Consider the following 19,895-nt stretch of genomic DNA (forward strand, 5'->3'; position numbering starts at 1 on the left):
TAATTACTTCGTCCGTTTCTAAAAATAGGTTTGTTTGGTTTTCACAAAAATTAAGAAAACTAATCATTGGAGTCACTTTTTCATGTTTTTTCTTAATTTATCCTTTGATCCCACTAATTTGTTATTAGAGAAGGAGGAGAGAGAAGTGGTCCCTCAATGAGTATAGTAGTAAAATCATAACATTTGACTTTTCATATATAGAAACAAACCTATTTTTTTGACATACCCAAGAAAAAAACCGGCATATCTTTTAGAAACGAAAGGAGTATATTTTAGTATCAAATCAACTTTTTCTCCTTTTCTCAAATGTAGACTGTTTTCATCGTCTTGGATTAACTTATAACTTTCCATTAAAATTTATGTTAAAAAAGGGGAAGAAGAAGAAGGTTAGTAAAAACCCCGTGACACCAACCAACGACATCACATCCCAATCGATTAGCGACCTCACATTCTGAATGTGTTACGGTTGGGTTTAAAGAACTTCCGTAAATCCAAATTTATATATACATTCTGGGATCTGATGAGATTTTTAACCTGGGTTTAAAAAACTTCCGTAAATCCAAATTTATATATACATTCTGGGATCAGATTTGATGAGATTTTTAACCGTAAGTATTTTAAGGTTAGTTAAGACTAAGTTCAAACCTAACGGTAATTTGTCATCAAATTTTAAAAGATCTTTTTACGGTTGGTAACCAACCGTAATTGTTCAACGGTCATCTTCGACTAAGCCAAGACCTAGCCGTAAATACTCTTGGACTCCGGAAAAAGAAAATTGCTTTACACTTGGGCTTAATATTTAGGAAACCAACCGTGATGCTCTTACGGTTGGGTTTTGGAGCCGTATAACCCAAACGTGAATAATCCTGAAGTTCGAAATGTTGCATTGAGGTGTCTGGACTCCGCTCGATTTACGGAGCCATGGTATTGGGATTTCAAACTTTAGTAATAAAAACCGAACTTATAGTTGTTTAGCCACCTTTATATGATCCAATACAACAAGGTGAAATCAAGGACTTCCTTAAGTAGCTGAAAGAAACAGTGGGATAATTTTAATGTTATCAACCAATTGCATAAACTATACCCATTTCAGTCAAAAAAAACTTATAGTGAAAAAAGAAAGTCCATTGCACAACTCATAGGTTTGAAATAAATAATCAATGACCATGGAAGTTTGTACATCTAAAAAAGGATTCCGTAACTACATTTTTGCACAAATAAATATACACATACCATTGTAGTTGCTGGTGCTTCTGTAAAATTCAATATCTATATCAATGATGACGACAAGGCTGGTTCCAAATCAAGTGAATATGCAAGCTGGTTAACGTACCACATGCACATAGAGATCATCTTAAAGGCAAGAAAATCAAGACTTGTTTATTAAATGCTATTCCTGAAGATGATGATAAAGAAATCTAGTATGATTAAATGTTATTCCTGTAACTCTAGAATCAAAATATTCAGGAAAGTAAAAAAGTTTAGAAATCTAGTATGATTAATAATCAATATACAGACACTAGCTAATCAATCTTAAAATGTTTGGATTCTCCATCTTAAAACGTATCTGTTGTTATGTATAGTTTGGTGGCTGACCACCGGCCAAAAAAGCATGTGAAGTCTAGATAATTATCTAAGTGTAAGACTCAGAAAAAATGGGACGAAGATCATCTATTAAAAGGACAAATATGTTATCTAATTTGCTGGTGTGCATGTTATAATGACACATGTGGCATGAAGTGGCAGCATATAGCTAAGCCATATGTCTTACTGTGTAGCCTCTATATACCCTTCTGTAGTCTCGTTTCTCTCATCCGTCCCATTTTGTCTTTCATGTTTTGTTACTAATTATATACAATACCTACATACACTCGAGAGATAAATCTACTGCTCGTGAATAAGCATTCTATGCATCCATATCTTGCCACAAATAACAGAACATGTGTCATCATGTTGTATTAACTAAACTTACCAGCTTTACCCGCAAAAAAGATTGAGTTTCAATTTCAATTAACAACAGGGGCACCTGTTTCAAGCAACATGAGCAAATCAAAGAAAGCAATCACATGGGAAAATCAAGTGTAAATTTTCGAACAACAAGTATGGCAAAGAGTCTAACTACTGCGCACTCATATATACTCAATATTGGGACTTGATCACCTCAGTAAAGGTCAAGGAAGACCTTCACTTTCTTCAATCAAAATAGAGGGTTACGGTTAGGTTGGGTCTTGATATAACCCAACCATAAATCTTCCAAAACTACTCGAGTTTACATGCATGATGAATTACGGTTGGATGCGAAAAATTAAAACCCTACTGTAACTGATTTATGATTAGGTCTTACCCAAATCCAGTTACGGTTAAGAGTTCATCGCCACCTAACCGTAAATTAGCATTACGGTTGGCTACAAAGGAAAAATCTAACCGTAAATCGGTCTTAAAATTAAAAAAAAATGATGTTTGGTTGGGTAAATCTAGGGTTCACCCACATCAAATTTGGTTAGTAAAATTTGGTTTCTCGATTGTATAAGGGTTCACCCACATCAAATTTCTCACCGAAATCACTCACTTTGATTGAGTGAACCAAAATCTAGATTTTTAAAAAAAATCTACAAAATTTCCTTTCTATCTTTCTACTTTTTCTTCCCACAAGGACAAACACTTGATCCGATTTAGTTTCTTCATTATAAAGGAAATTCATTGATCTAATCATTAGTTAATTAGATTATTAGCACTAACCACTTAAGGGTTGTTTAGTCATTATAAAATTATTTTAGATAGGGGATTTTTGAAATTACTTATGGGTGACCCGTTTTTGTCCTATTAGGTGACGCCCCTCTATTGGAATGTGACGACCCAATAATCAGCTTCTTTTACAATACAGTTGTTTTTACAATTATTATTTTGAGTGTAAACTGTATTCATACTTGAACATAGTCAAATACCCATTGTTTTCAAACAAGTGACCGCTTTTTGATAGCAGTGTGTGGGCTTCCAACTCAAAACCAATTGGCAATGAGTGGAGTGGCTCCACACCTTATATATTAGGATCATAAGGAGGTAGTAAGCAATATGAGACTAAGATGTGACTAAGACTTTCCTTAGTCTCCACTTAGTCTCCGTTATGCCCCCTCCACGTGTAGGGCTCTTGAGGCCTCTATAACGTGGATCCATGCATGGTTGCCCGTTTGGTTGCCCTGCCTTGTAGGTCTTCCAGGTATTACACGGGTTTTATGTCGCATACAGGGCCTAGCTCTGATACCATAGTAGAAAACCTAATATCTACATTGTGAAGAATTAGGTAAAGCTCTCGTTTATGGACTGAATTCAAATAACAACCACAACTGACTTCTTAAAGAGTTTATATAGACTTACTCTCAGACCTGTACGGGCACACAACTCATGCCTCACTTTCACTCTCATGTGACTCACACGATTACATACGTTCACTCAAATGAATAACATAATAGTTGATACATATTACAGACCTTAGACCTTGGGTCAACTATGAAAGTTGATACACATTACAGACCATACAGACCTTAATCTATTGACTCACACGATTACGTAAGTTCACTCAAATGAATATCATAATAGTTTATACATATTACAGACCTTAGACCTTGGATCAACTATGACAGTTGATACACATTACAGACCATACAGACCTTACTCTATTATCCCCCTCAAGTTCAAGGTGGCTTGAAAAGATACATTGAACTTGCTCTCAACTATGACAGTTGATACACATTATAGACCATACAGATTTTACTCTAGCAGTCCTCTGAGTATGAAAACTACTGACACATAGTGATGAAGCTAGAGCAGGAATAAAGCAGATTATGTAAATGAAGGTTGTCGTGAACAAACCATGCTGAGGCTGAAGTATAAGCTGATGAAGAGCCTAATGCAAACCAATTCTGGAGAACCATGCTACTGTAGAAGCTTGAGAAACACTAACAATTTGCAATGAACTGCATAACTCTCTGAAGTAGTACCAACTACAACAGTTGATCTCAAAGTGATTTTAAACTGAGTCTTCTTCTGCACTGAGCTCTCTGTAGACAAGCAATAAATGCACAGAAACTGTTGTTGATGAAGAAAGCTCTCTGTCACTTTGATAATAATGAATTTGACTGTGAAACAAGAAGAATCATAACTCTGGCAATACGTGTGATGCTCTGCTGCTGAGTCTCAATTAGAATCAGAATCATATCCATCCTAAAATACTTGGATCTGTGCACCTCATTATCATCTTGGAAGACAAGTACCAGTATCATCTTGAAGTTTCAATAGATGAAATATCTCAAACTAGTTCACTCCTCGATTAAGAAAACAAAACAACTGTAGATCCATACTAAACATACTCTACTACCAGTAGTAGGTAAGACACTGGAGAGCAACAGTTGAAGCATATTAACATGGATGCTGACTAGAAAAAGCAACTAAAGTGGGTAAATCTGCAGACCTTATATGTGGATGATGAATGTAGCTTTGAAGTACCACAGATAAAACTGTCAATAAGGATCTAAGAGATTGCTTTTCCACAACTTTATTAGAACTCTAAACAAAGATATAACTGGGCAAAAAAAAATTGTCTCTGCCTTTATTCATGAGAAAACATACAGGTGATGCTCAACACCTCACACTATTAACAAAGGGAAAGTAAGCAGCAACATCCACTGCGCTATTATTTTTTATCATTAGTACAAAACAAAGCTAGGCTAAGTTTTCCTTTGTTAGTGGTGGTCAGGATTTGTCCAGACAAAGATAAACCAAGGACCGTGGTTTCTCAGACCACCCTTTGCATCTCACACGTGTGGCGTTAATTCCAATATTATGAATGAAAAATGAAAACTCAAGTCAAGATTTGGATTTTCAAAAATTATAGGGGAGGTTCGAACTCATGACCTATTGTGTCATAAGAGTGGCCTCTAACTAGTGTTCCACCTTGGTTGGAATTAATAGCAAAGATAATTCAACGACGGTGGTTTGTTCAACTTAAATATCATAATTTCTTTATTAATTAGTGTTTCACTAATTGCACATAATAAATAATCTATTCATTATAAAGTGTTTTATTAATTAGTGTTTCACTAATTGCTCATAATAAATGATTAATCATTTTTAATTATAAATATTTTCTTAATTAATTATAATATTTATTTCTATTAATAAGTAATTTTGATAAAATATATCAATAGACATTTTTGGCGACAATGAGCAGTAGAAGAGGTGGAAGCCGAAATATTAGTGGTGGTTAAGGGCGGAGCCAAGCATAATTATATTTATTTTTGTTCTTTTATCGTAAAATGGGATACAAAGTCCATTTTTCACATGTATCCAACTTGCCAAGAATTTTTTCTCCCTCTTTCCTCAAAATCCTGGCTCCGCCCCTGGTTTGTGGTGGAAGACGTAGTGACGGTGAGTAGTGATGGACAATATTAATTTTATGTTGTCGTTACAACATCGATAACATCGTAGTGTGGAAGATGTGGTTGGTCGTTTTTAACACTTTTGATAAATGAAGGTACCAATATATTTTAGGGATAATATCATGCAAGATAATATTTTCATGATCGTAGTTGGATCACTCAAATGGTACCCTGTTATCTTTGGTACTATATCGTATAAATCAAGATTTTTTAATGTTAAAATAAAATTGATTGCAATACAAAAAATAATATATACACGGAAAAAAAACAATGAAACTAATCAATTGACGACATTTTGTTCAATCTAAACCTCATACATGACATTTGTGGTTGAGAATTAAAATTGCGTCCAACAACCTACATGGGGTGGGCAGCAGTGATGGTGGCAGTGGTGAAGTCAAAAATTGACATTGAGGAGGCCTACTTTTAAAAAAAAAAAAAAAGAAACATGTAAACTTTGCTGGACTAAACCATAAATATATATGGACAAAGTATTATTTATAAAATAAACTAAAAAGTTTATGTAGTTATTAAAATTTTAAGGGGTTAGAGCCAGGTTAGTCAACCCTTGGCTCTGCCACTAGGTGGTGGTGGATAAAAAAAATGGATTCATATGGTTTTATGGTGGTGGCGGGTACTGGTGAACAAAAACATATTATGCTAATTTTGTAACGCCACAAAATATGTAACGTTATATTATAAAGTATAAAACGTGGTTGATCATTCTAATGTTAAAATAAACTCGATAAAACACATGTCTATTTTAAAAAATTGGTGCAATCAATTGTCATTTTATGTAATAACTAAACGAACGACACGAATCAAGATCTAAACATATGAAATTATTTATTATCGATTTGTCTATGTAAAGAGTATTCAGGATTTGTCCTTGGCAAAGATAAATTTACCGCTGGGGTTTGTTCAACTTAACCATTTTTAAATGTTTTATTAATTGGTGTCTCATTCATTGTTCATAATTATTAATTAATTTTCTATTATAAATGTCCCTTTAATAATCTAACATAAATACATAATTTTATTAATAAATAACTTTACTAAAAACTATATTAATTCTAATGGTGGTAATGGAAGTAGGGTTTAGTATAAACAATGGCGGGTGTTTGTGAATGGTGGAGGCGATAACATTACTATTGGTGGAAGAAATAGTGGCGGTGGATGGTTTTTATGGTGGTGAGTGTTGGTAATAGTAGTGGATAATAATAGTTTTTGCTTTTTGGTGAGTTTTATTGACCGAGTAAAAAAAAGATCTTCACAAAACATGCAACATTGTATTGTGAAAGATGTAATTGGTTGTTTTTAGCACGATTGATAAGGACAAAAACCAAATATTTCGAGGATGATACCGGAACGTATAAGACAATAAGATCATGACTGTTGGATCACCGAAACAATATCTTTATTATATAAAGGCAATTGGTGTACCAGCGTAAGAGAACATTATCGCTCTCTCAAGTACTATTATATTCTTTTTCCTGAAAGACCATCAATGTCGAGTTGTTTCGCGATAACTACCTACAAAGACAACAACTTTCACTCAATTCCCGATATAAAACCTTATTGACCGGGAAAATGTATTTTTATTCTAAAATATTTGTTTGAAAATTATGTTTGTTCATCAAAATCATCATAAAAAAATCTAAATCATAAATCTAAATTTTTCCTCCGATGTTTATAGAATATTTTTTATATTTTACATTCTCAAATCATGCGAACACTTGATTACAAATCAACAATATCAAATTACGGATCAATATGTATAGGTTTCATTCACTGGGTTGGAAGGTATAGTAGATACAGATGGGTAGATCACACAAAGCAGAACATGACTGAGAATACTTCAATAATTTGGTCAAGAAATAAGGTCAAAAATTTAAGATTAACTTTCTGTAGGAATAATTAGATCGGCTTCGATAGGAGCCGACTAAAATATGGATTAATAATAACTTCCACGTAAGACAATTGCAAAACATAGTTTGGCCAACTCTGCCTATGTAAAGAGTGGTCAAGATTTGTCCTTCCTCAATTGCTATGTTATGTGAGAAGAAGGTGATATCTAAGATTGAGGTACAATTCAAATCTATTAGATTCATACCATTTACAACTGGACGCCTTGAAAAAAATTGACGTGTCGTTATTATTATTACAGGTAAGGGATACATTGACCACACTTGCGCAAATATCTCACTTCGCAAATGATTGGTGTTGCATGTACTGTCTAGAATGCAACGAGGAATTTGAGGAAACAAGGCACCAGAAGCAGTGTCCGGAGTATTTTGGATATAGTAACTTAGACCCGATGTAATACTTATGTTCTTTTTTTTTTTTAGTTTTTCTACAATGTATTTATTTAAGAAAAATGAACATTGCAAATACATAACATCAACAAAAATTAGACAGATTGTGTTTGACAATAATGGCTACTGATGGTCCGGAAACAGCAAAAGAAAGGAATTTTTGTAAAATAATTGTTGGGATATACAACGGATTACTTGATACGAATGAAAGAGGTATAATTATTTCGATTCTGAATAACATAAAGTTCACAGTAGAAGATGACATCAAGTTCAAAGTTAGTAACAAACATAATATGGCTAACTAAAATGTTAAAAACAAACAGGATATATAAACTTAGAAAACCGTGGGACTTGAAGAGGCCAATTTGAAAACTACAATCTTAGAAAGCAAAGATCCACAATACCATAATTTTTTTTGATAAATATTCAACGTAGAAGATGTCAACTTTTGGTAAAGGATCTATTGACAACCTATTAATTTGAAATAGGATCAGGGAGTACAATATGTGTTCAAGGTTCTTTATGAGGTAATGTGTCGCCACATTGTATTCCAAGTGAAGGTAGGAACAAATGGAAATGACAAAATGTCCAAGACTTTTGAAGTTACCAAAGCCTTTGTTAAGACGAACTTCTGAGCACAATACTTTGTTGAAGATTTAATGGCAGAGGTTCGCATATATACAATCCCTTCGAAAAGGTAATGGGTACACATTTTAAACATTGTCATGTCACATTTGAGAGTTTGTATCATCCACTCAATGCAAAAAAATACTATTCTATGCCTTTGGAGGATCGACAACATGACCATGATAGATGAGTCAGGTGGAGCGAAATAGGAGCATGGGGAGACTTTTATGGACAATATTGATTTCATTGAGATGAGCGTTGTTGACGACGTATTTCCAAAAAATATTTAAACTTCCATGTTCATGTAGAGCATTATCTCATTATAAGCAATGACCTAAATGAAAAAGTGTCTGGAAGTTAAGATTATATTTCTTTCGTTTGAGCAAATCTCTCACGGTAAAATATTAAAGGAAAAAAATAAGAAAAAAATAGGAAAATCTATTTTTATGACAAATCCATATTAAATTATAAGGAGTTGATAAATATTCGGGACACCAATTATACGATATATTAAAAATGAACCAACATCATGGCCCGTGCCGTAGTATACAACATAACAAGCTGCAGTAATATCCTTGGTAACTAGATATAGGAAACAAAGTTTGACAAATGAGAAATACTCACTAACTGCACCCATAAGAACTCTGTAACAGGCCTTATATTAGGTTTTCTATTATGGTATCAGAGCTAGGCCATGTAAGAGACATAAGACTCGTGTAAGACCCGGAAGACCTACAAGGAAGGGCAACCAAACGGGCAACCATGCAGGGATCCACGTTGTAGAGGCCTCAAGAGCACTCGACTTAGTCTCTATTCTGCCCCTTCCACGTGTAGTGCTCTTGAAGCCTCTACAACGTGGATCCCTGCATGGTTTCCCGTTTGGCTGCCCTGCCTTGTAGGTCTTCCGGGTCTTATGTCGCATACAGGGCCTAGCTCTGATACCATGATAGAAGTGTGTGGGCTTCCAAATCAAAATAAATTGGCAATGAGTGGAGTGGCTCCATACCTTATATATTAAGATCATAAGGAAGTAGTAAGCAATGTGGGACTAAGATGTGACTAAGATTTTCCTTAGTCTCCGCTTAGTCTCCATTACTTTTATGGCTGTGACACACATCGTGTGCCATGTTGTGCCAAAGAATTAAGTGTATTGCCATAATATTTTTGTGAAAATATATGCTCCGAAATATGTCTGATGTACCGTATTGTTATCCGTATCGCGTGTTGGATCGTGTCAATGTGCAGATTATCATGTCAGAACACAACACAAAGCCATCATGTTGTGCTGTGTTGAACGTCGTTCTATGTTGTGCTTAAAATTTTAGCGTGTTACATAATTCCATAAACGTGTAGTTAAAAAGACTTGCCATAACTACAAAGGCACACATTTCATATATGGGTCTAAAATAAAAGTGGAATCAAATCTGATTACGGACCGATCCATCGGTTACACGTATACTATATTTTTGACATTTTTCTCAGTTTCATTGGTGCCCAGGTTATTATCAATCTTGCTATGAAGTTTGCTAATTCAGACCTTTACAAGATATGATCACTACAAAGAACGCTAACTAGACTTGTTTTCTTAAATTTTTTTCTCACCTCTATACAAAACGAATAAAGGCCTAGAAAAATGCTTGCATATCCTTTCATCAAAAGAAACTTTGTTTTTCTGACTTCAGCACTGTGTTCACTTTACTTTTCCAGTTTGAAGAGTACTATTAATTCCATCGCCTAGTCATCTCTTGCTCTACACCATTGGATCTTCTGCTTTACGTGTGAACCATGAGTATTAGTCGATGGTGTCGACTAAGGAACGATAAGCATACCGTATTCTGTTTAGGTAGATTCTAATTTAAGACTCAAACCTCTGGATATCTCCTCCCCCCTAGCTCTTCTAGATATTTCTAAAGTTTTTTTTTTCTTTTGTTTTTTAATCTCTGGATATCATTGGCCGTCCATAGAAAAGTAAAGAAAGAAAATGCTGTTTGGCTTAGACAATGATTCCTTGCCTCTCTTTCAGCCATTATGACAATGACGCCTGGAAAGCTTAAATGCATGATAACAAAAATATTCTCACTCTCAGGATTCTTTCATGACCCACACCATTAACCTTCCATATATTCCTTTCTCGTGAATTTTATATACAACTTGACTTGATTCTTCATTCATTAATTGCATACTTCACAACTTAATTCTCATACAAAAACCAGAAGCTCTTCTTTCTTTTGCTTGCTCTAGCTCTCTTGTAGCTCAGTCATGGTTCCTGAATTAGAGGTACACCTCTCAACCCAAATTCCTCTAATAATCACAAATATTTGAAAAAGTAGTAGTGTTCTTTGGGTGTTTCATGAACAGCTTTAAATTTGATTCAAAACTAGGACTTACAACATTGTGTGTGCAATTCCTAAACCAAATGATGGTCTTAGTTTCATATTCCTGTTACGCAGTACTAATACATGTTCGCAAATTCTACAGAAACCGCGAGTTACAGAAATACAAGTCAGAATGGACTGTAACGGTTGTGTTCATAAGCTCAAGAAAGCTTTACACGGCATCAACGGTAATAGTATATCTTAATTTGCCATTCAATAGTAGAAATGCGTTCTTGGTGAAATAAATTTTAAAAGTTGTGTGAATTTTTTGGGTGTGCAGGTATATATGATATCCATATTGATTTTCCTCAACAAAAGTTGATTATCATCGGATGGGCCGACACGGAAAAGATCGTTAAAGCTATCAGGAAGACGAGGAAAATTATAGGTAGTGTTTGTGTGCACACAGATGAAGCATCAGAAGCTCCTCCAGAGGGATCAGAACCACCACCACCAGTACCAGAAGGTGAACAACCACCACCACCTAACACAGAATCTCCTCCTAATGCTGAAAACAACCCACAACCAGAACCACCAAATGACCCGCCACCACCTGAAAATCCAGCTCTAGAAATACACCCATCACCAATAGCTGCCGAAGCAAATGAAGACTTGCCCTTGTACCATTCAATGCCAAGGGGTGTCGGAGAGATTCACGTAATTCACCACCGCCAACGTGATTACAATGGTCAATCTAGCAACTATCCACCTGAAAATCATCCCGGGTACTGGAGCAATTATCCTAAAGGTCATGGGTTCAGACCGCAACCACCTGTTTACAGCCACGGGTCTAGAAATGATCCCCCAGTTTATCTTCATGCGTCAAGACCTGAACCTCCCATTTACAGCCATGGGCCAATACCTAATCCTCCTTTTTACAATCATCGATCCAGACCTGAACCTCCCATCTACAGTCATGGGTCCAGACCTGAACCCCCAAATTACGTTCATGGACCGAGACCTGAACCTCCCATCTATAGTCATGGCTCCAGACCTGAACCACCAATTTACGTTCATGGGTCGAGGCCTGAGCCCCCAGTTTATGTTCATGGCTCCAGACCTGAACCTCTGGCTCCGGTTTACGTAACTCATAGTTATAACAACTATACACCAACACCTTCTGTTTCTGAATATGAATATGCACCTCTTCGACAGCCCCGTTCTAATAGGATGGAACACTACTACAACGAGGATTATTACAATCGGGATAACGGATATTACAATCGGGATTACGGATATCAAAACAGCGACAACAGGAATGGGAACAACATTACATCAATATTTAGCGATGAAAATCCGAATGCATGTCGAATAGTATAGTCTAACAGAAATGTAAGAAAAAGTCTGTGTGCGCGCTTCTTTTTCCTTTTTTTGGTCTCTGAAAAGAAAGTTGTAAGTAGAAAGGTTTAACAGTGATTAGTGAAACTAAAACTAATAAAAATGGTGATAAAAGAGAGCCATACCAAGTGAACCAAGTGTGAGGAAGAAGTTAAGAGTAGTGTAAGATTCTCCACTTTTTGTGTCTGTTATTTTGTATGGGGAATTGATCCTGCATTCCACTACTGACTAGATTAACATCGTCTGATGCTCAGCATTTCATATATAATACGAAGGAATCATGTAAAACTATTATTTGATTACACAGCTTCTTTGCGTTCTTTAATCTTCTTTACTTTTCCGTTTCCCTTTTGGGGATTTTATATTCTTTTTGTATTCATATATACCACAGAGTACTCGTAACGGCATAGACTCGAAAATAAGTAGTGAACTCTGCTTGATGCTTTTTCAGTTTTCTTTTTCTTTTTGAAGCATAATGTTTTTTTAGTTGGTAAGTATTCTTCTATATTAATTTGGTCAAGTAATTGGTAGTTTTATGGTCTTGTGATAATAACACTTTAAAGTATGTCGATCCAAATCTCATTTGGAGTAATTGGATACTCTAATGTGTATGTAATTGACCTTGGATTACTCCTTGGTTCTCTTTTTTCCTTTTAATATAACCTTCTCTTTCGAAAAAGTTTTCTTCTATAGTATCCCAATTACTCCAAGTGAGATTTGGATCGACATACTTTAAAGTGTCATTATCACAAGACCATAAAACTACCAATTGTGCACTCATAACGGCATAGACTCGATAATAAGTATATTCAGCTACCATCGTTTATTTGTTGTTGCAGTAATGAACTCTGCTCGATGCTTTTTCAGTTTTCTTTTTCTTTATGAAGCATAATGCTTTTTTAGTTGGTAAGTTTTCTTCTATAGAGTTTTTTTTGCATTTGGGTCGTGAATTTTGGTACGTTTTTGCGTTTGGGTCGTGAGTTTGTCCAATTTTACGTTTGGGTCGTTGACCCGTTAGTCAACTATAATTTCTAGTCAAACCGTTAAGCAAGTTAACGACAGTCAGTTACGATATTTACACGTTTGCCATCCGTTAGAAGCGTTAAGTAATTTTAATTCATGGCTGGTGTTGATCCACGTTTGTTGTTTAGAAAGTCGAAACGTGTCAAGTTAAATTAATAAAATATGAATCGGTGGTCAGATACTGATAAATCAGTAAATCACTCCTCTCTTTTCTAGTGGGAAAAACTGGTCGAGGTATTAGGGCATATTTAGGGGAGATGCAGCGGCGAGAATATAGAGATTAGGGTTATTATTGTTGGATTTGAAGGATTTTGATACTGTTGGTTGTATTTGGTACAACGATTATTAGTATGGCAAAGAAAAACTCAACCAAGTAAGTGATTTAAACTCATCGTTTTGGGAAAAATTAGGGCTGTCAATTTCTTTAAGATTTTGTGATGATGTGAACTCACGATTGAAAGGAAATGGTAGGGTTGTTGTTATTTTGTGAATTTAAAGTGATATTGTTAGTAGATTTTGCAAGAGCACTTGCTATTTATATTTCTAAGGTTTATGTGGTTGTGTGAAGAAATAGATCTGGGATTTGAAGGTTTCTGTTTTTTTTCTTTAACTTTATACGCTTTTACTTTGTCTGCTATATAAAAAATTGAAGATTCTTCAAAACAAATTGATGATTCTTTTTTTATTTGTTGAACAGTGTGATATGACCATTTTTGTCTGAAATGTTGCTTGTGTTGTATGTATTATTGGACCAATTCGTTATTAAACTATTGTTGAGATTGTGGTTGAGATTGTGGTTGATGTGATAAATTGTATGTACACAGGTTGGTGCAGGACAATGGTATAAAGGTAAATAAAAGTCTTTTGGCAGAGATATCTTCCGAAGATGAGGAGGTTGATGAGCTAGTTATACATAAAGGAAAAGTTATTTTAGTTGAGAGTTCGGGGGAAGATGATGTTTCAGTTGAGAGTTCAGGGGAAGATGATAGAAGCATTGAGTTGGATGAGTTTGAAGCTCTTGATGAAGAACAACAAGAGTATGAAGCTTTGGGTGTGCAAGAACACACTAATTCAATTGACGATGATGCAGCACTATACTACGAAGATTATGTCAGCTCTGATGATGAAGACTATGTCGTTCCTAGAGGAAGTATGACTTGGGTCAATGTAATGAAGAACAATGTTATCATACAGGAACTGACAATGATGAAGCAGATGATGTGCCAAGTGATCCTGATGATGGTGATGAGATAATTCAAACAGTGACGAGGATGAGGAATTATGTAAAGCTGAAGGTTATGACCATGCTGAGTTTGTGCTAAGTACTGAAAATATTTATCAGGAGGAGGATGTTGATGATGACTTATATGCTATAAAAGTTCCGCCTGGTTTGTTATATGTGGGTATGAGTTGGAAAAACAGCGGTGAGTGCAGGGAGTATTTGAGAGATTTAGCAATACAAAAACATTTCTCAATGCAAAAGATCATGAGCAATGCGGGGAGGCAAGAATGGAAGTGTAAATCTCCAGGTTGTAGTTGGAGAGTTAATTGCAGTTACACTAATAAGAAGGCCTCATTCAGTGTCAAATCTGGACACTTGGAGCACTCTTGCAAGCGTTTAGGTAAGATTTTTCTTTCATTTCCTTTTCAGTTTTCTTTTTTATTAGTTGAATCTATATTAAAGTTGCTGACTTTATATTAATGTGTTTGTAGGCTTGAAAAATCCCATGGCTAATGCAAGATGGGTTGCCTTAAGAATAATGAGGTACGTGAAGGACCACGTTCAATGCAAACCTTCTACTATTAAGAGAAGAGTGAAGAGGAAGTATAAAGTTAAAATATCTTATTGGACTGCTTGGCATGCTAGGCACATATGCTTGGAGAGGATATTTGGGTCCTATGAAAAGAGCTATGGGTATGCTATTCTAACTTGACTTATTTTGCCTTTAAAATGATATACTTGTTATGTGTTGAAACTCCTTAAATTATTTTTTTATGTTTTTGTTGCATGTTGCAGGCAAGTACCTGAACTTTGCAGGCAGATCATGGAGGCAAATCCAGGGAGTATTGCTACATGGAGTAAAGACACAGTCCATCACCAGTTTGAAGGGTTATTTGTGATGTACAAGGCTAGTCTAGATGGTTTCCTAAATGGTTGCAGGTCTATTACTGGCTTAGATGGTACTTTCTTGAAAGGAAAATATGGTGGAATGGTTTTAGCAGCTATGAGTTTAGACAACAACAATGGAATTTTCCCTATTACCATCAATATATGCAGAAATGAATGCAAGGAAACGTGGAACAAGTTTTTATCAATCCTTGCACCGTACGTGACTAGGCATGAGCAACCCCTTACATTCATATCTGACCAGCAAAAAGGTTTAATTGATGGTGGACAATTTGCACAGTTCAATCATTACCACAGGTTTTGCTTCAGGCATTTGTACAAGAACTTTAAGAAGAGTTACCTGGGTCACACTTAGAGACATTGGTGTGGAGGGCTTCAAAGAGCTACAATGAAATTGACTACAAGCATTGGATGAAGGAGGTGGCAGAGTACGACCCAGCGGATGTGACCTGGTTAGAAAAACATCCTCTTGAAGAATGGAATAGGTGGAAGTTTGATCACACTTCTCGATGTAAGCATATAAGCAATAATTTTAGCGAGTCGTTTAATACTTGGATTTTAGAGGTTAGACACTTGCCTATTTGTAAGTTTGTAATGGAGTATGAGAAATTAGTGATGGAGACATTGTATAGTAGGGAGAAAAAGGGACAAGGTTGGTGTCAAACAGGTTTGATTAACAGGGCAGAAGAAATACTTAAAGGGCTTAGAGGATATGTGCATTTTCTTAATTGCTATCCATCAACAGAAAATGTGTTAGTGGAAAATGACATAGAAATGACTTGGAAAGTCAATTTGACTAGGAAAGAATGTAACTGTGGGGCATGGCAAGTTGGTGGTATGCCATGTATTCATGCCATGGCTGTCATTGTGGAAAAGGATGAGAATGCATATAGCTATGCGGATCCGTGCCATTTGATTAGCAAATACATGATGACTTACGCTGGACATGTGGAGCCTACAGCAAATCCACTGACATGGCTTGAGGTTGAGGTAAATTAGCATCTTCTAACTGTTATTTTTTGAATTTTTGATAGGATGTTTTTAAGGTGAATCCTCCTAGGGTAGTAAGGCCAGCTGGTAGGCCGAGAAATCTAAGAAGAAGAGATGGAGATGAAGCTGATGGAAATACAAGGAACCAGAAGAGATGTGGAATCTGTAAGATCTATGGGCACAATAGGGCTGGTTGCAAAGGAGCCAAGGATGGTGATCCATCCACTATAGGTATTGATCATTGTTTTGTGAATTTCGTTAGTTTTATTCTTTAGTGATGTTATTGTTATCTGTGGTGTGATGATATTCTTGTTGCGCAGGTGTGAATATAATATATGGTCCTCATGTTAGGAGGCCTCATAATGAAGATGGAGATGGAATTACTACATCAGCAGAAACTGGTTCTTCTTCTAGACCACAGAGGACTAATGCAGGAATGAGAATCACGGGCTTTGGTATTACAACAAATAGTAGTAGACCTACTAATGGAGGAGTTCTTAGAGGTGGGATTCCACCTATGGTAGCTGTTAGAGGCAGGGGAGGCAGGGTTGGTGCAAGAGGAGCTGGTAGGGGCAGAGTCAGTGGTTCGGGTGGAGCTGTTAGGGGCAGAGGAAATGTTGCTGGAGTTGTTAGAGGAAGAGGAGGTAGGGCTGGAGTTGTTGGAGGCAGAGGAATTGGTTCAACTGCAGCTGCTGGGACTCGGTCCTCTCAAACTTCCACAATCACAGTGCAATCTACAAGAGGAAGGGGAACTGAGTCTGTAGAAAGCTATGCCAGAATGAGGGGTGGAGGGACTAGATTGCCTAGTTATCCAGTGGAGAACATGACTAGGAGGTCTGCTTCTCTTATGGGATTGATTGAAGACCAACCACCTGCAAAGAGAGAAAAACAAGCTAAGAAAGGCGCAGCGGTTCACTGGTACTAAGTAAGTGTTTCCTTTTTGGTAGAATACAAGTTAATGATATCTAACTTGCTTATTTTGGTAAAAAAACAAGTTAACTAAGCACAACTGAACATCAGCTTTTGTATTTATCACGTTGCAATGACAAACTAAAGTACTGTGACTACATCACTTACTCAGCACAAGTTAACTAAGTTAAAGTTCTGTTGAATTTACATCCTAATTTTTTTAGTTACTGAATGCTTTGATTATCTCAATGTTGTGTGGTTTGTGGTAGTGTTAACTGAAACGTATTTTGTACCTGTTTTTATACCATATAACTGGTTGTGATGGTCAGATTGTGACGGTTGTCGGCCGTGCATCTCAGTGCATCTCCATTGTAGCTTCTGTATTTTTTGATTTTTTCCCTAATATTTGGCACGTGCTAGCACCTGCATCTTAATGTGTGCACGTGTGGTCTAGATTTAACTGAGTGGCAAACTTTAACTAACTGAAGTTAACTGTAAGTAACAGTTGGACCAATACCGCTAGTTGACTTAGGTTGACTAACGGATCAACGACCCAAATACAAAATTGGACAAACTTACGACCCAGACGCAAAGGCGTACCAAAATTCACGACCCAAATGCAAAATAACTCTCTTCTATATTGATGGTTAAGCAATTGGTAGTTTGATGGTCTTGTGATAATGACAAAAATATGTCGATCCAAATCTCATTTGGAGTAATTGGGATACTCTAATATGTATGTAATTGACCTTGGATTACTCCTTGGTTCTCTTTTTTTTTTTTAATATAACCTTCTCTTTCGAAAAAGTTTTCTTCTACATTATAGCGGATTTTGTTTCTCTTGTTTTTGGCAAAAGAGAGAACTAATTTTTATTATTGTGATAGAAGTTACATGTCCAGATTGGATATTATCTTGAGGATCATACTTAACTGTAACATTGGTGGTATTCATACAACTCAAATCTCTTGGAACTAGACTCGTACTTCCTTCTTCGTAATTTGAGTTTCTGAAAAATGTCCTCTTTGCGCCATCCTATGAAACATTTCTGGCTTTTCTTCCTTGGCCTTCCAACCCCATCAAATCATGGTTGTTTTTTCCATCTCCATTGCTTATGTTGACATTATCGAAATGAACCTTATTTAAGTCTCCAAAACTGTCCACATTTCTGCCATTATCCCCACTATCATCTGCCTTGCTTCTGATTTCAGGATGGTCTTCTTCTTGCCGTAAGAAACAATATGTAGAACTTGTAGTTGTCTTCGATCTCTGATTTAACCTATCTAAGACTTCAAACTAGTTTTTCATTCTCTAACATCCTTGTCCGACTAGGACCAATCTCTCTCAAAAATAACTCTTAATCTATACATATTAGATAGCATATAGTTGACAGTCTTAGTATTACAGACTTTAATTTTAAAAGACATAAAGTAATTGTAGTGCTTATGGAATTCATAGTCTAACAAAAGGTTCTCCAGGTTCATATCTTATTCTCGTGTGGTAGAGTCTCCAGAGGACTCCAACTTCTGCCAAATAACTATGACATTCTTGCAACTTAAGCTTGTCAATCACTCCAAAACCAAAACCAATGCCTTTTTCCAGTATCAAGTAACGGGTAGGCGAGAGATTATCTCATAAAATGTATAACATAGTTTTTACGCCGGCTTGTCAAGTCTCACACAACCCGCACTACGGCAGGCAACTTGTCAACCACTCCATCACGGTTAAAATGGTCTTCTTATGATCATCTTTATCTACTTCTTGGGGTGCACAGAAGCACCTTGAACCGCTGAAATTCCCTGTCAAGTCATGAACATACATAATGATATAAGATTCAGAACTCTCTTTGTTGTCAAAAACTGCGAGATAAGCCTTACTATCCCTCATTTCTTCATTCACATCAATTCTTGCTTTCCACTGATCAGTTGTTTTGGTTTCAGCCATAACATGACTAATAATCTGATTTGCAGTAGACTTGTAACACGGTTTCTTATTCTTGAAAACTTTCTGGCACCTAGCTTTCCATACAAACCACATAGTAATAGCACAAATGTTGTCCCAGTTAACATTGTCATGGTGTAACTTGTTTTTGTTTTGAAACCAATTTTTTATCCAATTTGGTAAGTTGTTATATCTAGTTTTAACATTATCAGTTTTGTAAGGCAGACAATTCCAAACCTTTTTAACAAATTCACAATTCATGGAAAGATGATTTAAACTCTCAATCTCAGACTTACATAAATGACAGATGTTATTTATGTTAGGTAAGATTGCAAATTATGTCTCCCACAAGGGGGATGTCGTGAAGACATTTCCAAACAAATACTTTGATTCTAGGCGAAACTTTCATTTTCCACAAATTTTTCCAAGGCAGAGAATTAGCGACAGTGATATTAGGTCTATGGGGACTAACATCAACAAGAAATTTATACATGGACTTAATAGAAAAGTTCGAGTTAGTTTCTTCTCAATTGTCCTTAAAAGCAATATTGATCTTGATGTTAAGAATTTTTAAGATTATTTCATTATTGAAACACAACTTAAGCTTGTTTAAGTCTCAGTTAGCATTTTGGACATTGAATAAGTCTTTAACCTTGTAAAAGTTCAAGGTCACAACACCATCCAAAGGAGCAACAAGATTATCTTCACCTGGAGTCCACTTGTGTTTTCCAGATGTTGATATCTTCTCCATTATTAACTTCTCAATAACTACCTTCCCTGAGGTTCTGAAAAGTTTTGGAAATGCCTTTCCAAAGC

At 35.9% G+C, this 19,895-nt stretch overlaps 2 protein-coding genes across 2 annotated transcripts; both read left to right on the top strand.

Moving 5' to 3' along the window:
• Nucleotides 1-10,520: 10,520 nt before the first annotated feature.
• LOC113335018 (leucine-rich repeat extensin-like protein 5) lies at nt 10,521-12,392 on the top strand. The gene is made up of 3 exons (XM_026581238.1): nt 10,521-10,654; nt 10,856-10,940; nt 11,033-12,392. The coding sequence occupies exons 1-3, from the start codon at nt 10,637-10,639 to the stop codon at nt 12,070-12,072; spliced, it is 1,143 nt and encodes a 380-aa protein (XP_026437023.1). The 5' UTR covers nt 10,521-10,636; the 3' UTR covers nt 12,073-12,392.
• A 924-nt stretch (nt 12,393-13,316) lies between these two features.
• Nucleotides 13,317-17,418, top strand: LOC113334717. The gene is made up of 6 exons (XM_026580904.1): nt 13,317-13,486; nt 13,938-14,735; nt 14,827-15,028; nt 15,131-16,231; nt 16,276-16,462; nt 16,552-17,418. Exons 4-6 carry the CDS (start codon nt 15,653-15,655, stop codon nt 17,154-17,156), a joined length of 1,371 nt encoding a protein of 456 aa, XP_026436689.1. The 5' UTR covers nt 13,317-13,486; nt 13,938-14,735; nt 14,827-15,028; nt 15,131-15,652; the 3' UTR covers nt 17,157-17,418.
• Nucleotides 17,419-19,895: the final 2,477 nt, after the last annotated feature.

Source organism: Papaver somniferum, unplaced genomic scaffold (genome assembly GCF_003573695.1).
Source record: "Papaver somniferum cultivar HN1 unplaced genomic scaffold, ASM357369v1 unplaced-scaffold_137, whole genome shotgun sequence".
NCBI classification, from domain to species: Eukaryota; Viridiplantae; Streptophyta; class Magnoliopsida; order Ranunculales; family Papaveraceae; genus Papaver; species Papaver somniferum.